Raw genomic sequence first — 15,986 nt, forward strand, 5'->3', positions numbered from 1 at the left:
TGTCACTACATCAGAAAGTCTGTTTTAAACTCACAGATAAAATGTGCCTTAATGAATTTTTTTTTCATTTAGATTTCAAACAATGATAGGATTATCATTTTAATACATGGCATTGGAGATCTGCTTATTTGTAAATAGCCTATTGCTCATTTGGAAAAATAAGCCAGTGAACAATATTTTTCTATTGTTAAAAAAAAAAAGATATTGAGGGTGACCGTAATGAAATGGGAATGCTCAGGTGTGACTGTGGTTGTTAATTTTCTTTTGGTATGGTAGGAGTATACTGGAGGGAATGACGTTATGTCAGGATATGTGCGTTTCCCATTGCTTTGCTTTGTTTTGTTTGGAAATGCTTTTTTATTTGATAAATAAAATAATTTTAAAAATTAAAAAAATAAAGAGGAAAAGCATGACTACAGAAGAGAGACAGACAGAAGGAGAGAAAACCAGAGAGGGACACAGAGAGACAGTGAGGCACAGAGGAAGACGGCGAGGCAGAGAGAAGAAAGAGTATGACCAGAGAGCACGCGGGCAAGAGACAGGAAAGACCAAGGTGGACGGAGAGGAAGCAGGGCCCGGGGCGCGGCAGGGACCAGGCCTGGCCAGGGAAGGGACGAGGCGGCAGTGCGGCCTCCATCGTCTGGCTGAACCCAGGCTCAGGTTTGGGAGTTCAGGCCGGGACCCCAGCCCAGCACCCATGACACTCTCTGCCTTTCCCTTAACTCCTCACTACGGTCCCTGTGACCTCCAGGGCAGGGGGCATCCGTAGTTGGCCGGGGTGGGAGGGCAGCTGGCTCCAGTGCCCCTGCAGGCTCCAACCCTGGCACCTGGAGCGCTTGAGAAATAAGTGGTCCTCACACAGTCAGCTTTCAGCTGGCACCTGCTGGGAGGCTGGGCACTTGCCTTGCCCACTGGCCTGCACATAAGGCCAGGGAATGTGAGCCCACCAGGCCCTTCACAAACCCGGGCACCTGGTGGGGTGGGGGGTGGGGGTGCGCTGCTGCAAAACCTGGAGCAGAGCAGGCTCTGTAGGACCCTCCAGGGCTCCCAGGCTCCAGCCCCTCGGGCCACTGCCCCCTCTCTGCCTCCCGCTCATCATTCCCTCCTTTCCCACATACCCTGATTCAACTACTCACAGCTCCTGGCGTCCGCTAGGCCCAACCGCTCCGCCACCAGCCCCTTACACATGCTATCCACCTGACTTGGAACATTTGCCCCCTCCTGCACACTCGCCCCTGGCTGGCTCACTTCCGCGGTGAGGACTAATAACACGGAAGCTGGAACACCCCTCACCTAGGTTCTGATTCTGGCCCCTCTGCTGACTGGCTGTGTGACCTTGGGTAGGTCACTTCTCTAAGCCTCCACAAAATGTCTTAACCAAGATGGACTGGATTGCATGACATGCCAGGCGCTGCAGGTGAACCGAACCGATGCAGTCCCTGGCCTTGCTGACCCTCCCGCCTGATGCCGGACATTTGCTGGCCTAATCCTTGGGGGGACAGTGTTAGGAAGAATACACGCAGGGGGTGGGCTACGAGGGAGCTAGGAGGGCTCTTGGTTTCCTCCTCTGTAAAATGGAGCTAATATCGAAAACTTCTCCATCCATCTGACCATCCATGGGCCCAGCAAACATGTTTAGCCCCTGCCCTGTGCCAGGCCCTTTGCTGGGGTCCCAGGGGACCTGTGATGACTTGGTCCTCATTCCTGAGAGACGTTCCTTCACGACACCCTGTGTATAGGAGAATGTTTAAGACACTCCCCCCATGCTTATTTATGTAGGCTCCAAACTACAAAAATTTACTGCAAAAAAAAAACCAAAACTATAATTTCAGATCCTTTTCCATTTCATTCATTCAACAAGTATTCATTGAGCAAGTATTACATGCCAAGACTTATTCTGGGTGCTGCAAACACAGCGGTGAGCAAAACATTAAAAATCTCTGCCTTGTGGAGCTGACATTCAGGAGTGGGGATGATGAGATGGACAATAAACAACAGGAAATAAACTTTGTGAGATGCTAGAAGATGACGGTTGCTTTGGGGGAAAAACAGAGTTGAGTAAGGAGAACGCTGTATTGAGGATGTATTCAGAGGATGTGGGTAAGATGCCCAGCACTTAATCAGTGGCTCAATAATGTCAAACTACGTTAATTGCCTTTGTTATCTCTGTCAAGTGTCCCAGTGCCAAACCAGGACCCCAGAAATCTCAAGAATTCATTCCTGGAAGTCAGGAACTTCTCCCACTCTCCCCTCACTCTCTCTACCCTAGCCCACAGGCATTCTTGTTCCTCAAACACACCCGGCACACTCCCACCTCAGGGCCTTTGCATGTGCTGCTTCCTCGTCTGGACCAATCCTTCCTCAAATATCCTCTTGGTTCCCTCTGTCCCTTCAGGTCTCTGCTCAAATGTCACTGCTTACTGAGGCCCTCCCTGCTTCCTTGTCCAAAATGTATCACACACACACCCTCCCCCAACTTTTCACTTCCCTACTACTATGTTTCCTCATAGCACTTGCTACCATCACTTATTTATTGAGTTTACTGTCTGGCTTTCTTCTAAAATGTCAGCTCCATTTTTTCTGTCTTGTTTGCCACTTTGTCCCCAGTACCTAGAAGAGGGGCTGGAATATAGGTGTTTGATTATAGTGAGCCTGATGCTTCATTTTACAGGTTAGGCCCAGAGAGGTCAAGGTACTTCCCCAAGGCCACACAGCGGGAGCCACAGAGGCAGACAGAGCTAGGCCTCTGGAAAAGAATTTGAAAGACCCACTCTGGCCAGTGTACCATAAGGCCTTGGCCACTGCTTTGGGCACCAGCAGGCTGTTTGTAGCCTCAGATCCCTGCATGGCTGTTCTGCAGAGAGTCAGGGGCACCTGGGGAAGCCAGAACCAGAGAGAGAGGCAATCAGGGTAGAATGGGGAGAGAGTAGTCCCTGGGGGAGGCTAAGAATACCTGGGTATGATCTGGACTAGTTGAAAGAAGCTGGGGTTTCCTTGAGTGGGCAGAGCTGGGCACTGAAGGGGGAGGCCTTTTTTTTTTTTTAAAATACAGTTTTATTGAGATATAGTCACATACCCGACAGTCATCCACAGTGTACAATCAACTATTCACAGTACCATCATATAGTTGTGCATTCATCACCTGAATCAAATTTTGAACATTTTCCTTACTCCAAAAAAAAAAAAGTAAAAAAGAACACCCCAAACATTCCACCCCATCCCACTCTATTTTTCATTTAGTTTTTTGTCCCCATTTTTCTACATTTTTCTACTGTCCACACACCAGATAAAGAGAATGTGAGCCACGAGGTTTTCACAATCACAGTCACCACGTCGTTATGCAATCGTCTTCAAAAATCAAGGCTACTGGGTTGCAGTTTGACAGTTTCAGGTATTTCCTTCTAGCTATTCCAACACACTAAAAACTAAAAAGGGATATTTATATAGCGCTTAAGAATGCCCTCCAGAATGACCGCTGGACTCCTTTTAAAATCTCTCAGCCACTGAAACTTTATTTTGTTTTGTTTCTTTTCCCCTTTTTTGTCAGGAAGATTTTCTCAATCCCATGATGCCGGATCCAGGCTCATGCCCGGGAGTCATGTCCCACATCACCAGAGAGATTTATACCCATGGGAGTTATGTCCCATGTAGCAGGGAGGGCAGTGAGTTCACTTGCCGAGTGGGCTTAGAGCGAGAGGGGCCACATCTGAGCAACAAAGACGCTCTCTGAGGGAGACTCTTTGGCACAATTATAAGTAGCCTCAGCCTCTCCTTTGCAGCAACAAGCTTCACAAGGGCAAGCCCCAAGTTCTAGGGCTCATCCTACCAAATTGTTAGTCCAGGGAGAGGCCTTTTAATCCTTACTCTCAATTCCCAGATGGGGAGTCTGAGAGTCAGAGATAAGGAAACTTGCTCTGAGTCCCATAGCAAAGTTCAGACAACTAGGACAACAATAGGAAGTGCCCCCTGTGAATGCCCAAGTGGATAGTCTCATTTTCTCTTGCAAACAATGCCAAGGGTCAGGTAAATTTTACCTGTGCCCATTTTAAAGGGGAGGAAACTGAGGCTCAGAATGGGGAAGTGGCTTGGCCCAGGCCACACAGCTAGGCAGCAGAGTCAAGATGCCAACCCCAGCCTGCCACATGGAGAGGAGGAGGTTGTAAGTCTGCAGGCTGAGTGCTTTGGGAATGGGCTGCAGAAACTGGTAGCAGGGAGCAGGCACCCAAGTCAAGCTCAAAAAAACCACACACACAGCATGGAATTACAAGGCTGGGAAGGTCTCTGGTGATCTACGATCCAAAGGCAGAAAACGAATGACTCAAAGTCATACAGTTAGTTACGGCAGAGATGGACCTCAAACCCAGGCCAGCCCAGCCAGAAGGCCAAGTAGTGGTGGCCCCATGTCCACCCCAGGCAAGGGCCGTGTGTGGTGGCTGCCCCCCAGCAAAAGATGTCAGAATGTTTGACAAACAAAGCTTGTGTGATGGCGGACACCCAAGCAGATTGGCTGCCTGTGGTTCCCAGTCACCTGACTGAGTTCTCAAAGACACTTCCTTAACCCCTGGAGACACCCGGCCCTCCCAGGGCCTGGCAAGGAGATTCCAGGGCTCACGTGGGAGTCAGACAAGGGGGTGGGGGCTGATGCTTGCTCGAACACGAATAGCAGGCAAAGCAAGAAGAAGGGGGTGTGGGGAGGTTGGATTAGGGGGAAGGGGGTGACACAAACATTGGCATGTGGGAAAGGGACAGCTCCTGGAACAAGGGTCTCTAAACTGTGATCTGGTCTGGGGAGTGTGGGGACTCCACCTCCCCAAGTCCCGACTGAGGTAGCTGATATTTGCACGTGTGGGAGGACCACGGGCTGGAGTTGGGGCTTGTGTGTGGGTGGAGTTTAATCGAGGACTCTGCTCCCCACCCCCACCCCCCTTGAGATTCCTGGATCCAGGGTTTGGGACCCTCATTGGGGGGGAGGGTCCTAGGGGGTCGGTCTGTAGCCATTAAAGCTACGGGACTTTGAGAAAACGGTGTCTAGAGCCCTCTGTACAGCTGAGGGGCCCCTCAGTTGGGGTACTCGGAACTCGGGGATTGACGTATCCAGATTTGAGGGGGTGAGATCACAGTTTGCAGCCCAGGGCCCTGGCCAAGGTGCAGATGGGCGTTAGGGTGTGGACTCCCGGATCAGAGGAAACGGATGGGCTGTGACTTTTAAGGGGCCAGGAGCAGTGCCTGTAGCTGAAGGGCTGCCTCCGACTTGGACCGTGTCCTGGGGTGGGGAAAATCCCTAAATCTAGAGACGCTCTTCGCAGCAGGGTGCCTTGGGGCCAGGATACAGACCTGGGGGTGCGACAGAAGCCGTTTGTAGTCTCGGGCGTTGGTTTAATAGTTACTTTGATCTGGGGGCTCTATTTGCAGCTAAGGAGCCCTGGGGCTGGGGTTCTGGCATGGGCTTGGAAGAGGCGCTGGAGTGGGGTCCCCAGACCTAAGGGCGCTATTTGCAAGTCAGAACCAGGGCTGAAGTTCTGCATCTGGAATTCCGATGTAGGGGGCCCGGGATCGCTGTCCTTAGCCGGGGCTGCTGATGGGAGGCCCGTAGAGGGGCCCGGAGGTCCTACCTGGGGAGTAAAGCGCGGCCAGCTCGCGGGCCCCAGCGTGTTGCGCGCCCCAGCGCCGGCAAGCCGCTGCCTCGTCTTCGTCCAGCTCCGGCTGCTGACCCGGCCAGTCCTCGGCGCCCTCCATGGCCACTCTCCCTGGGCGCCCGATGCGCTCCGCTGGCGGCGGCGGCGGCGGCAGCGCCGCGGGAGCGCGGCGAGATCACGCCGCCCAATGATCGCCTAGCGCCCAGTGCGGCGGCGGCGCCGGCGGGGACCTCGCCCGGCTGAGCGTCACAGCCAATCGGGGCCCGCGCCGGGGCCGCGCCGGCCAATCGGGGGCCACCGAGCCTCAGCCAACCGTGGCGCGCCGGGGGCAGGGCCACAGCTGGCTGCAGCTGGGCGCGGAAGTGCGGGGCGATGTGTGTTTTCGCCCGCCCGGCTCAGCCCCCGGCCAGGGCCAGATCTAGAGGGAGTAGGGGCTTCGGCCTCGGTTTACCGGCGAGTGCAGTGGGCCGAGGCCGTGCGCCGTCGGGTCCAGAAGCGGGCATTTCTTCAGCACGGCCAGATAAGCGCCTTCTGTGTGCAGAGAACGCGAGTGGAGGGTGCCAGGCCGGGAGCAAGGGCCGGGCGCTTGGTGGGCACTTCACACAGCCTCCACTAAATGGAGCTGATTTCACATCCTGCTAGTTTATCAAGCCCTACTGTTGCAGGGCTTCAGAGGATGTGCGTACGCCAGCTTTGTGCTGTGCGCTCGGAGAGAAACTCGGAGCCTGCCCTGAGGATCGCCTGTGCTTCGGAGACAGAGGGACAATACACTGATTAAAATAACCGTAAGAGTCGCTGTTAGATTTGTCGAGCGCTTTGTATCTGTCAGGTGCTGGACTAGATGAGCATTTTATTTACTCTTAATAACCAATAATGGTGCCCCCTTGGAGAGGCCCCTCCAGACCAGCCCGCTCAGTTGCCCCTTCCTCCAGGCCCACTGTGACATCACGCTGTTTCGTTTTCAAAGACCTTGTCACAGCGCAACGAGCTTGCAGGTTCGTCACGTCTCCTCCACCAGAAAATAAGCTCCCGAGGGCAGGGACTTGCTTTGCTTACAGCTCAACCCTTACGTCTAGATGTGTGTCTGTCACATAGTAGAAAATAAATGCTTGTTGAATCAGAGCAGAGTAGGCGGTTTATGGACAAGGAAGTAAGGCTCAGCAGGTAAATGACAGGGGCCGGGGTTTTGCGTCAGGTTTAGCTGACTACAAAGTACACCATAACTGCTCACACAAACTCCATACCATGTGATCATCCTGGGAGCCGCCTTAGAGGGTGTGGAAGGACCAAAGAGGCCCCTGGAAGGGAAGACCCACTTCCAGAATTTTTTCTGAGGCTTGGTCCCGCTCGGGCTCTCTGAGGGTTTAAGGCCCTGGATTCCTCAGCTGCCAGGTAAAACCAGTCACCCCGAGGGCTGTTCCCTGAGTGTTTCTGCCCTGGGTAGCCACTGTCCAAAGCCAGGCTCCTGGCTCCCTCTCTGCTTTCTTCCCATAGCTTCCAGGAAAGAAGAGTCCCTGTCTGTGGCAGGGGCAAGCTGCAGCCCAACCCCTGGCAAATTCCAGGGAAGCTGCCTGGCCTTGTGTCTTTATTAACTGGGCGGTTAGGTTTTCAACCCGGGAGCTTCAGGCAGCTTGCCTGGCAGGGTAGGTAGGGGTGGGTGCCAAGGGGATCTCAGAATCCAAAGAGACCCTCCAAAGCTTGTGTTCCAGAGCCTCCAGGTCAGCTGGACAGCTGGTTATTGCTGGTGATTGGGAGGCGGGCTCACTGGCCAGCACAAGGTGGGTGATGAACTGACCAACCTGAGATCATTCACTCATTCATTCATTCACTCACCTCATTGATTAAGCACCAACCAGGGAAATACCAGGGAACATGACAGGGTCTCTGCTTTCCTGGGAGGTGGGGCAGGAAAGCCTGTTCAAGAAGGTATTTGAACTGAGACCTAAAAGAGGGGACCAGGTGTGCACATAACTGGGGCAAATGGTTCCAAGCAGAGGGAATAGCAAATGCAAAGTCCTGGGGCAGGAACACGTGTGTCATGTTACAGGAACCGCTAGGAGACCACTGTGCCTGGATGGAGGTGAGGGTGGGGGTGGTGGGCAGTGGTGAGGGCAAAGAGGAAGGCAGATGGGGCAGGACCTTGAAAGGGATTATAGCATTTTAGGTTTTCACTTATAGTGAGCTGGGAAGTCTCTTCCCTGAAGGGTTTTGTTTTGTTTATTTTGCCAGAAACAGCAGCTGCAAATAACTCCATATTTAAATATAAAATAAACAGTAGACCATGCATATTTGTGAGTGTTTGTCCTTTTGTATAAATCAGGGAGTTGGGTCTTACCCTAAATTACATTCAAAATAGAATTGCCCTCCCTTTAAAAAGGAGAGAAAGGGGGAGCCTAAAAATAAAAAATAAAAGATATTAGAATATCACTTCATGAGCATTTTGAATAAATTTTCCTAATGGAGTGTTTCTCTACTCTGCTTTTGAACTAGACTGTCTTTTGGTAGCATGTGGGCAAATCTACCTACTGACCTCAATCCCAACTTGATATCCAAGGGTGGTCGTTGGTAATTCCTTGGAAAAGGTGTATTCGATTGTATTAAACTGTGGTTATTGTGAGAAACAAGCACTATTCCTAAAAAGGAATAAACACTCACCCTATTGTGGAGAAGAAAAGAATTTGTTAATGATCTTGCAAAAACGGGCGCCCAACCAAAATGTGGGGGGTTGGCCCGCAGAACAATAGACCCAGCTGTATTTATTCCCTATGCCTAATTCCCAAGTCCCTCCCCTGTTTCTCCAGTGGCTGGATACTTTAGAGGTTACATTCTATTTGACAAGCCTAACTAACCCCCCCCCCCCAAATTTGAAACCTGCAGCCCACCCAAATTGGAAACATTTGAAAAAACTCTCCTGTGCAAACTTGAAACATTTGAAACAAGTCTCCACCCCTTTTTCCTTTGTTCTTTAACTGCAGAGCCAGTCTGAGCTAGTTTGGTAACAACTTATGAAGCTATTTTTGGAAACTCTATTCCCCCACCCCCACCCCAGTCTCCACCTTGCAAGGACAGTGGGCAGATAAACAGGAGGACCGGCCACAGATTATAGCCATTCCTCTAAGCTGCCCCCACCCTGTGTGAAAGCTAAACTTAATCTAATTCTCACATTATGATTCCAAAAATGCTAGACAAAACAAGTCATCTTTCCTTCCTAACAAAACAGAAAACAGTTTCTCCCATTACCAGAGCTATGTAGACTTAAAAAAAACATTTTATTATAACATACGTACAACCTAAAATTTCCCCTTTTAACCACATTCAAATATATATTTCAGTGGTGTTAATTACATTCACAATGTTGTGCTACTACAGTCAAATCAAAGTAGTTTTATTACTGATCCAGTCTCTTTACTTGCTATTTGTTTGTTGAGGTCTCTTCTTGAGTCAGTATAGGTAGTTTGTGTGTTTCTAGAAATTTGTCCATTTCATTCAGGTTATCTACTTTGTTGGCATATAGTTGTTCAAAGTATCCTCTTATAATCAATTTTATTTCCCTGGGGTTGGTATCCCCTTTCATTCCTGATTTTAGTTATTTGAGTCCTCTCTCTTTTTTCTTTGTCAGTCTAGCTAAAGCTTTGTCAATTTTATTGATCTTTTAAAAAAACAACTTTTGGCTTTGTTGATTTTCTCTGTTTTTTTTTTTTTTTTTTTTTTTTTTTAAATTCTCTATTTCATTTCTCTCTGCTCTAATCTTCATTATTTCCTTCCTTCTGCTTGCTTTGGATTTAATTTGCTCTTCTTTCTCTAGACCCTCCAGTTGGGTTAGGTTTCTGATCAGAGATCTTCTGTTTTATTTTTTTTTATATTCAATTTTATTGAGATATATTCACATTCCATACAATCATCCACAGTGTACAATCAGTTGTTTACAGTACCAGCATATAATTGTGCATTCATCACCACAATCAATTTTTGGACATTTTCATTACTCAAAAAAATAAAAAATAAATAAAAATAAAAATAAGAAAAAAGTAAAAAAGAACACCCAAAACATCCCATTCCCCTCATCTTCCCATTATTTATTTAATTTTTGTCCCCATTTGTTCTGGTTTGCTAATTCTGCCTTTTTGCAAAACACCAGAAATGGATTGGCTTTTATAAAGGGGGTTTATCTGGTTACAAAGTTGCAGTCTTAAGGCCATAGAGTGTTCAAGGTAAGTCATCAACAATCAGCTACCTTCACTGGAGGATGACCAATGGCGTCCAGAAAACCTCTGCTAGCTGGGAAAGCACCTGGCTGGTGTCTGCTCCAGAGTTCTGGTTTCAAAATGGCTTGCTCCCAGAACATTCCTCTTTAGGCTGCAGCTCTTCAAAAATGTCACTTTTAGTTGCTCTTGGGGCGTTTGTCCTCTCTTGGCTTCTCCAGAGCAAAAGTCTGCTTTCAAAGGCCGTCTCCAAAATGTCTGTAAGCTTCTCTCAGCTCCTGTGTGTTCTTCAAAGTGTCCCTCTTGGCTATAGCAAGCTCGCTCCTTCTTTCTGAGCTTATATAGTGCTCCAGGAAACTAAGGCCCACACTGAATGGGCAGGGCCACACCTCCATGGAAATTATCTAATCAGAGTTATCACCTACAGTTGGGTGGTCGCATCTCCATGGAAACACTCAATCAAAGAATTACAATCTAATTAACACTAATACATCTGCCCACCCAAGATTGCATCAAAGATAATGGCATTTTGGGGGACGTAATACATTCAAACTGGCACACCATTTTCTACTCATCTGTCCATACACTGGATAAAGGGATTGTGAGCCACAAGGTTTTTTTTGTTTTTTTGTTTTTTTTATTAAATTCAATTTTATTGAAATACATTCACACACCATACAATCATTGATGTTATACAATCCACTGTCCACCGTATGATAACATAGTTATGTGTTCATCACCACAATCTATCTCTGAACATTTTCCTTACATCAGAAAGAACCAGAACAAGAATAAAAAATAAGAGTGAAAAAAGAACACGCAAATCATCCCCTCATCCCACCCCATTTGTCCTTCAGTTTTTATCCCCATTCCTCCACTCATCCATACACTAGATAAAGGGGGTGTGATCCACAAGGTCTTCACAATCACACTGTCACCCCTTGTAATCTACATTATTATATAATTGTCTTCAGGAGTCCAGACTGCTGGGTTGGAGTTTGGTAGTTTCAGGTATTTACTTCTAGCTATTCCAATACATTAAAGCCTAAGCGGTGTTATCTATAGAGTGCATAAGAATGTCCACCAGAGTGACCTCTCGACTCCATTTGGAATCTCTCAGCCACTGAAACTGTTTCGTCTCATTTTGCATCCCCCTTTTGGTCAAGAAGATACTCTCAGTCCCATGATGCCGGATCCACATTCATCCCTGGGAGTCATACTCTGCATTGCCAGGGAGATTTACACCCCTGGGAGTCGGGTCCCATGTAGGGGGGAGGGCAGCGAGTTCACCTGTCAAGATGGCTCAGTTAGAGAGAGAGAGGGCCACATCTGAGCAACAAAGAGGTACTCAGGGGGAGACTCTTAGGCACCATTACATACAAGTTTAGACTCTCCTTTGTGAGCCACAAGGTTTTTAACAATCACACAGTCACACTGTGTAAGCTATATAATTACACGATCGTCTTCAAGAATCAAGGCTACTGGGTTGCAGTTCAACAGTTTTAGGTATATCCTTCTAGCTATCCCAATACACTAAAAACTAAAAAGGGATATCTATATAACGTATAAGAATAACCTCCAGAATGACCTCTAGAGTCCGTTTTTGCCACTAAAACTTTATTTTGTTTCATTTCTCTTTTCCCTTTTGGTAAAAAAGGCTTTCTCAATCCCAAAATGCTGGGTCCAGGCTCATCCCCGGGAGTCATGTGCCACATTGCCAGGGAGAGTTATACCCTTGAGTGTCATGCCCACATAGGGGGGAGGGCAGTGAGTTTACCTGCAGAGTTGGCTTAGAGAGAGAGGCCACATCTGAGCAACAAAAGAGGTTCTCTGGGGGAGACTCTTAGGCAAAATTATAAGTAGGCTTAGCCTCTCCTTTGCAGTAATAAGCTTCATAAGGGCAAGCCCCAAGATCAAGGGCTCAGCCTTCTCAATTGGTAGTCTCCAATGCTTGAGAGAATATCAATAATTCCCCAGGTGGGGAAGTTTAATATTTCCACATTTTCCCCCAGTCCCTCAAGGGGGCTTTGCAAATGCATTTTTTATGTGTGTGTATATACATACATAGGAGTGATAACTTTCTAAGTGCAATTTAACCAGTAGTTAGAGAGCAAATTTCAAAGAATATTATGGGTTACAGTTCCACAGTTTCAGTTATTTCCTTATTTTGAAATATAACATATATACAAAAAGATAATAGCTTCCAAAGTATGATTTAACAAGTAGTTATACAGGAAATTTCCAAAAGTGTTATGAGTTACACCACCATGGTTTCAGTTATATCACAAAAAAAGTGATAACTTTCAAATTACAATTTTACAAGTGGCTATAGAACAAATTTCAAAGAATGCTATGGGTTACAGTTCTACCATTTCAACTCTTTCCTTCTAACTATTCTAATACTAATACCCTAGGAAGGAAGAAAAAGAAAATTATATAGAAATTCAGTATTCCTAATCCTTTGCTACATTCCATCTTTTCTGTTGCTATCTCTTCCTCCGGTTTAATCACTTTCCTGAACTTCGGGGATATCTAGGCGGTGACCATCCTAGCTTCTTCATACTGAAAAGGGATGTTGACTTTATGAGAAAAGGGGCCACATCTGGTTGATGTTCTTGAAGAAGCTATTGGCTCTGGATTTTGGGACTTAGCTGGCATAGGAGTTCTCTGAAGGATTTAAGTTTCTGACGAATACATACTTAGTGAGTGAAACTTGTATAGAGTTTCAGATAGGGATCCAGGTATTCTTTAGGGTTTTTGTTGTTCAAGTCATTGTTGACTTGAACTTATCATACTGTGGTCATTTGGCATATCTAGGTGAAGCTTGCATAGCAAGCTCCTATGCAAGCTCCAGGACGGCCTCTTGACTCTATTTGAATTCTCTTAGTCACTGAAACCTTATGTTGTTGCCTTTCTTTCCTCATTTTTGGTCAAAGAGGCATTCTCAATCCCTTGAAGCCAGGGTCAGGCTCATTCCTGAAATCTGTGTCCCACTCACCAGGGAGACTCATTCTTCTGGGGGGTGGAGGTCTTGTCCCATCCTGAGGGAAGGGTGATGAATTTATTTGCAGAGTTAGGCTTAGAGAGAGAAAGTCCACACTTGAGCAACAAAAGAGGTTCTCTGGAGGTGACTCCGAGGCATAATTATAGGTGGGCTTAGCCTCCCCGTTACAACCATAAGTTTCACAAGAGCACGTATCATGATTGAGGACTTGACTTATAAAGTAAGGGGTTCCTAAGTCCAAATACCGTATGTTCTGTCCATGATAATCCATCCATATCTTGCATTATCATCACTTAGTTGTACAATCCTCACACTCTTCATTTTAAAAAATTCTCATGACCCAAAACAGCTCTTTTCAGCCCTTAATTATTTGTCCCTAGTATTTGTGTGGTACTAGTATGTTATTCCTATTAATTATGGTCCCTAGTATGCTATAGGTAGATTTTTCCCATATACCATTCTATTGTCAACTCTCTGTTGTTGTCTTGCAAATACATTTTTATTCTCTGCCCAAATTACTCTGGGATGTATCAGGGCTTCACACTAACCTGTACAAACCAACTAGATTTCCCTCCCTACTTAAAGTTCCATGTAATTATGGTGTTTGCATAAACTGACCATACAAGTTAAATTAGTGTGCTACAGAAAATATAGATTTTGCACCAAATAAACATGTCTTCCTTTGGTCTCATACAGAAGGTAAAGTTTTAAAAACATCGTCAATATCGTCCTTTACCTCTTCTGTTTTTAATGTAATCTCTCTGTTTTTAATGTAAGCATTTAGAGCTATAAATTACCCTTTCAGCACTGCCTTTGCTGCATCCCATAAGTTTTAGTATGTTGTGTTTTCTTTTCCATTTGCCTCAAGATATTTCCTAATTTCCCTTGCGATTTCTTCTTTGACCCACTGGTTATTTAAGGGTACATCGTTTAATTTGCACATACTTGAGCACTTTCCAGTTCTCCCTCTGTCATTCATTTCTAGCTTCATTCATCTGTGGTCTAAGAAGATATATTGTATGGTTTCAATATTTTAGAATTTACTGAGACTTGTTTTGTGACCTAACATCTGGTCCATCCTGGAGAATGGCCCATGTGCACCGGAGAAGAATGTATCTTCTGCTGCTGTTGTGGGGCGTGCTCCATGTACATCTTTTGGGTCCAGTAATGTTGTTCAAGCCTTCTATTGCCTTACTGACCTTCTGTCTAGAAGTTATATCCATTATTGGAAGTAGCGTATTGAAATCTCCTATTAATAAAGAACTATCTATTTCTTTCTTTAAGTCTGTCAGCATTTGCTTCATATGTTTTGGGGCTCTGCTGTTAAGTGAATATATATTTATAACTGTTATGTCTTCTTGTTGAATTGACCTTCTTTGTGCCTCGTAATGGCTTTTTAACTTGAAGTCTATTTTATCTGACACTAGCGTAGCTACCCCAGCTCTCTTTTGGTTACTGTTTGCATGGTATTTTTTTTCCCCATTCTTTCGCTTTTGATTTACTTGTGTCTTTGAATTTAAGGTGAGTCTGCTGTAAACAGCATATAGTTGGGTCATGCTTTTTTATCCATTCTGCCAATCTCTGCCTTTTGACTGGGGCATTTAATCAATTTACATTCAAAGTAATTATGGATAATGCAGGACTTTTTTTGCCATTTTGTTATTTGGTCTTTGTAACTCTTATTTTTTTTGGGGGGGGGCGTCTTTAATTCTCCCATTAATTTCTACTTTTGTTTTATTTGATTTTTTTGAATTGTGCCATTTTAAATCTTTTCTCATTTTTTTTGGTATATATTTTATATTTTTTTCATATATTTTCTTTGTGATTACCATGTGGCTAAAATATAACATCCTAAATCTATAACAATCACATTTGATTTGATACCAACTTAACTTCAATAGCTTACGCAAACCTGTTCTTACACCCCTCTACCCCTCTACTTTTCTTTTTTTGTACTTGTTATAAATTAGATCTTTATTCATTGTATGTCCAAAACCATAGATTTATCAGTACTTTTTATGCATTTGCATTTAGAACCTGTAAAAAGTAACAAGTAGAGTTACATACCAAAAAATACCATACAATGATGCTGGCATTTATAATTACCCACACGGTCCCGTCTACCCGAGGTCTCTATTTCTTTATGCGGCTGTAGTCCACTGTCTGGTGTCCCTTCCTTTCGGTCTGAAAAACCCCCTTTAGCCTTGTTTGTTGGGCAGGCCTAGTGGTGAGGAACTCCCTCAGGTTTCGTTTATTTGGAAGTATCTTAATCTCTCCCTGGTGTTTGAAAGAAGTTTTGGCTGGCAATTGTTTTCTTTCAGCACTTTAAATATTTTGTCCCATTGTCTTCTTGCCTCCAGGGTTTCTGATGAGTAAACTGCACTTAATCTTACTGGGTAACCTGCACTTAATCTTACTGGGACTCCTTCGTCCATAACAGGTTGCATTTAGCTCCTCTTGTTTTTTTTTTTTTGTTTGTTTGTTAACAGATGCTTCTGATTTCACTGTGTGGCTGGTCCATACTTCATTTATCTGGTCGCCTATTGACAAACACTTGCTTTGTTCTCTGTCTTTGGATGTTATAAAGCTCATACATAATGTCATTTTTTGCATGTGCAGGAAGCTCTTTTTTTTTTCTTTTTTTTTTCTAGATATATTCACATACCATACAATCCATCCAAAGTGTACAAACAGTGGCTTGCAGTATCATTACATAATTATGCATTTCACATCACAATCAATTTTAGAACATTTTCATTACTCCAAAAAATCCTCCAAACATCCCCCCATTATTGACCCTTAGCATTAGTGTGGTATATTTGTTAGAGTTGATGGAAGAATATTAAAATATTACTGTTAATTATAGTTTGCAGTAGGTGTATTTTTCCCATATTCCACTGTATTATTAACTCCTTGTAACAGTGATGTGCCTTTGCTCAAACATTTTTATATTTCTCCTATTAATCACAGTTGTCCACCACAGGGTTCACTGTGTTACACAGTTCCGTGTTTCATACTCTAGCTTCCTTCTAGTGACATACAGGATTCTAAACTTCCCCTTTCAACCACAATCACATACATAAATCAGTGCTGTTAATTATACTCAGTATGATGTGCTGCCATCATCTCTATCCATTTACAAAC

At 45.4% G+C, this 15,986-nt stretch overlaps 1 protein-coding gene across 1 annotated transcript in view; it reads right to left on the reverse strand.

The window, feature by feature from the left end:
- Positions 1-5,824, reverse strand: part of LOC119515150 (plasmanylethanolamine desaturase) — a 29,447-nt gene extending 23,623 nt beyond the window's left edge. The window contains exon 1 of the mRNA XM_037810937.1: positions 5,613-5,824. Within this exon, the coding sequence (XP_037666865.1) occupies positions 5,613-5,736 (124 nt within the window). The 5' untranslated portion in view covers positions 5,737-5,824. The remainder of the gene's footprint in view (positions 1-5,612) is intronic.
- Between the last annotated feature and the right edge of the window lie 10,162 nt (positions 5,825-15,986).

Source organism: Choloepus didactylus, chromosome 19 (assembly GCF_015220235.1).
Source record: "Choloepus didactylus isolate mChoDid1 chromosome 19, mChoDid1.pri, whole genome shotgun sequence".
Lineage (NCBI taxonomy): Eukaryota > Metazoa > Chordata > Mammalia > Pilosa > Megalonychidae > Choloepus > Choloepus didactylus.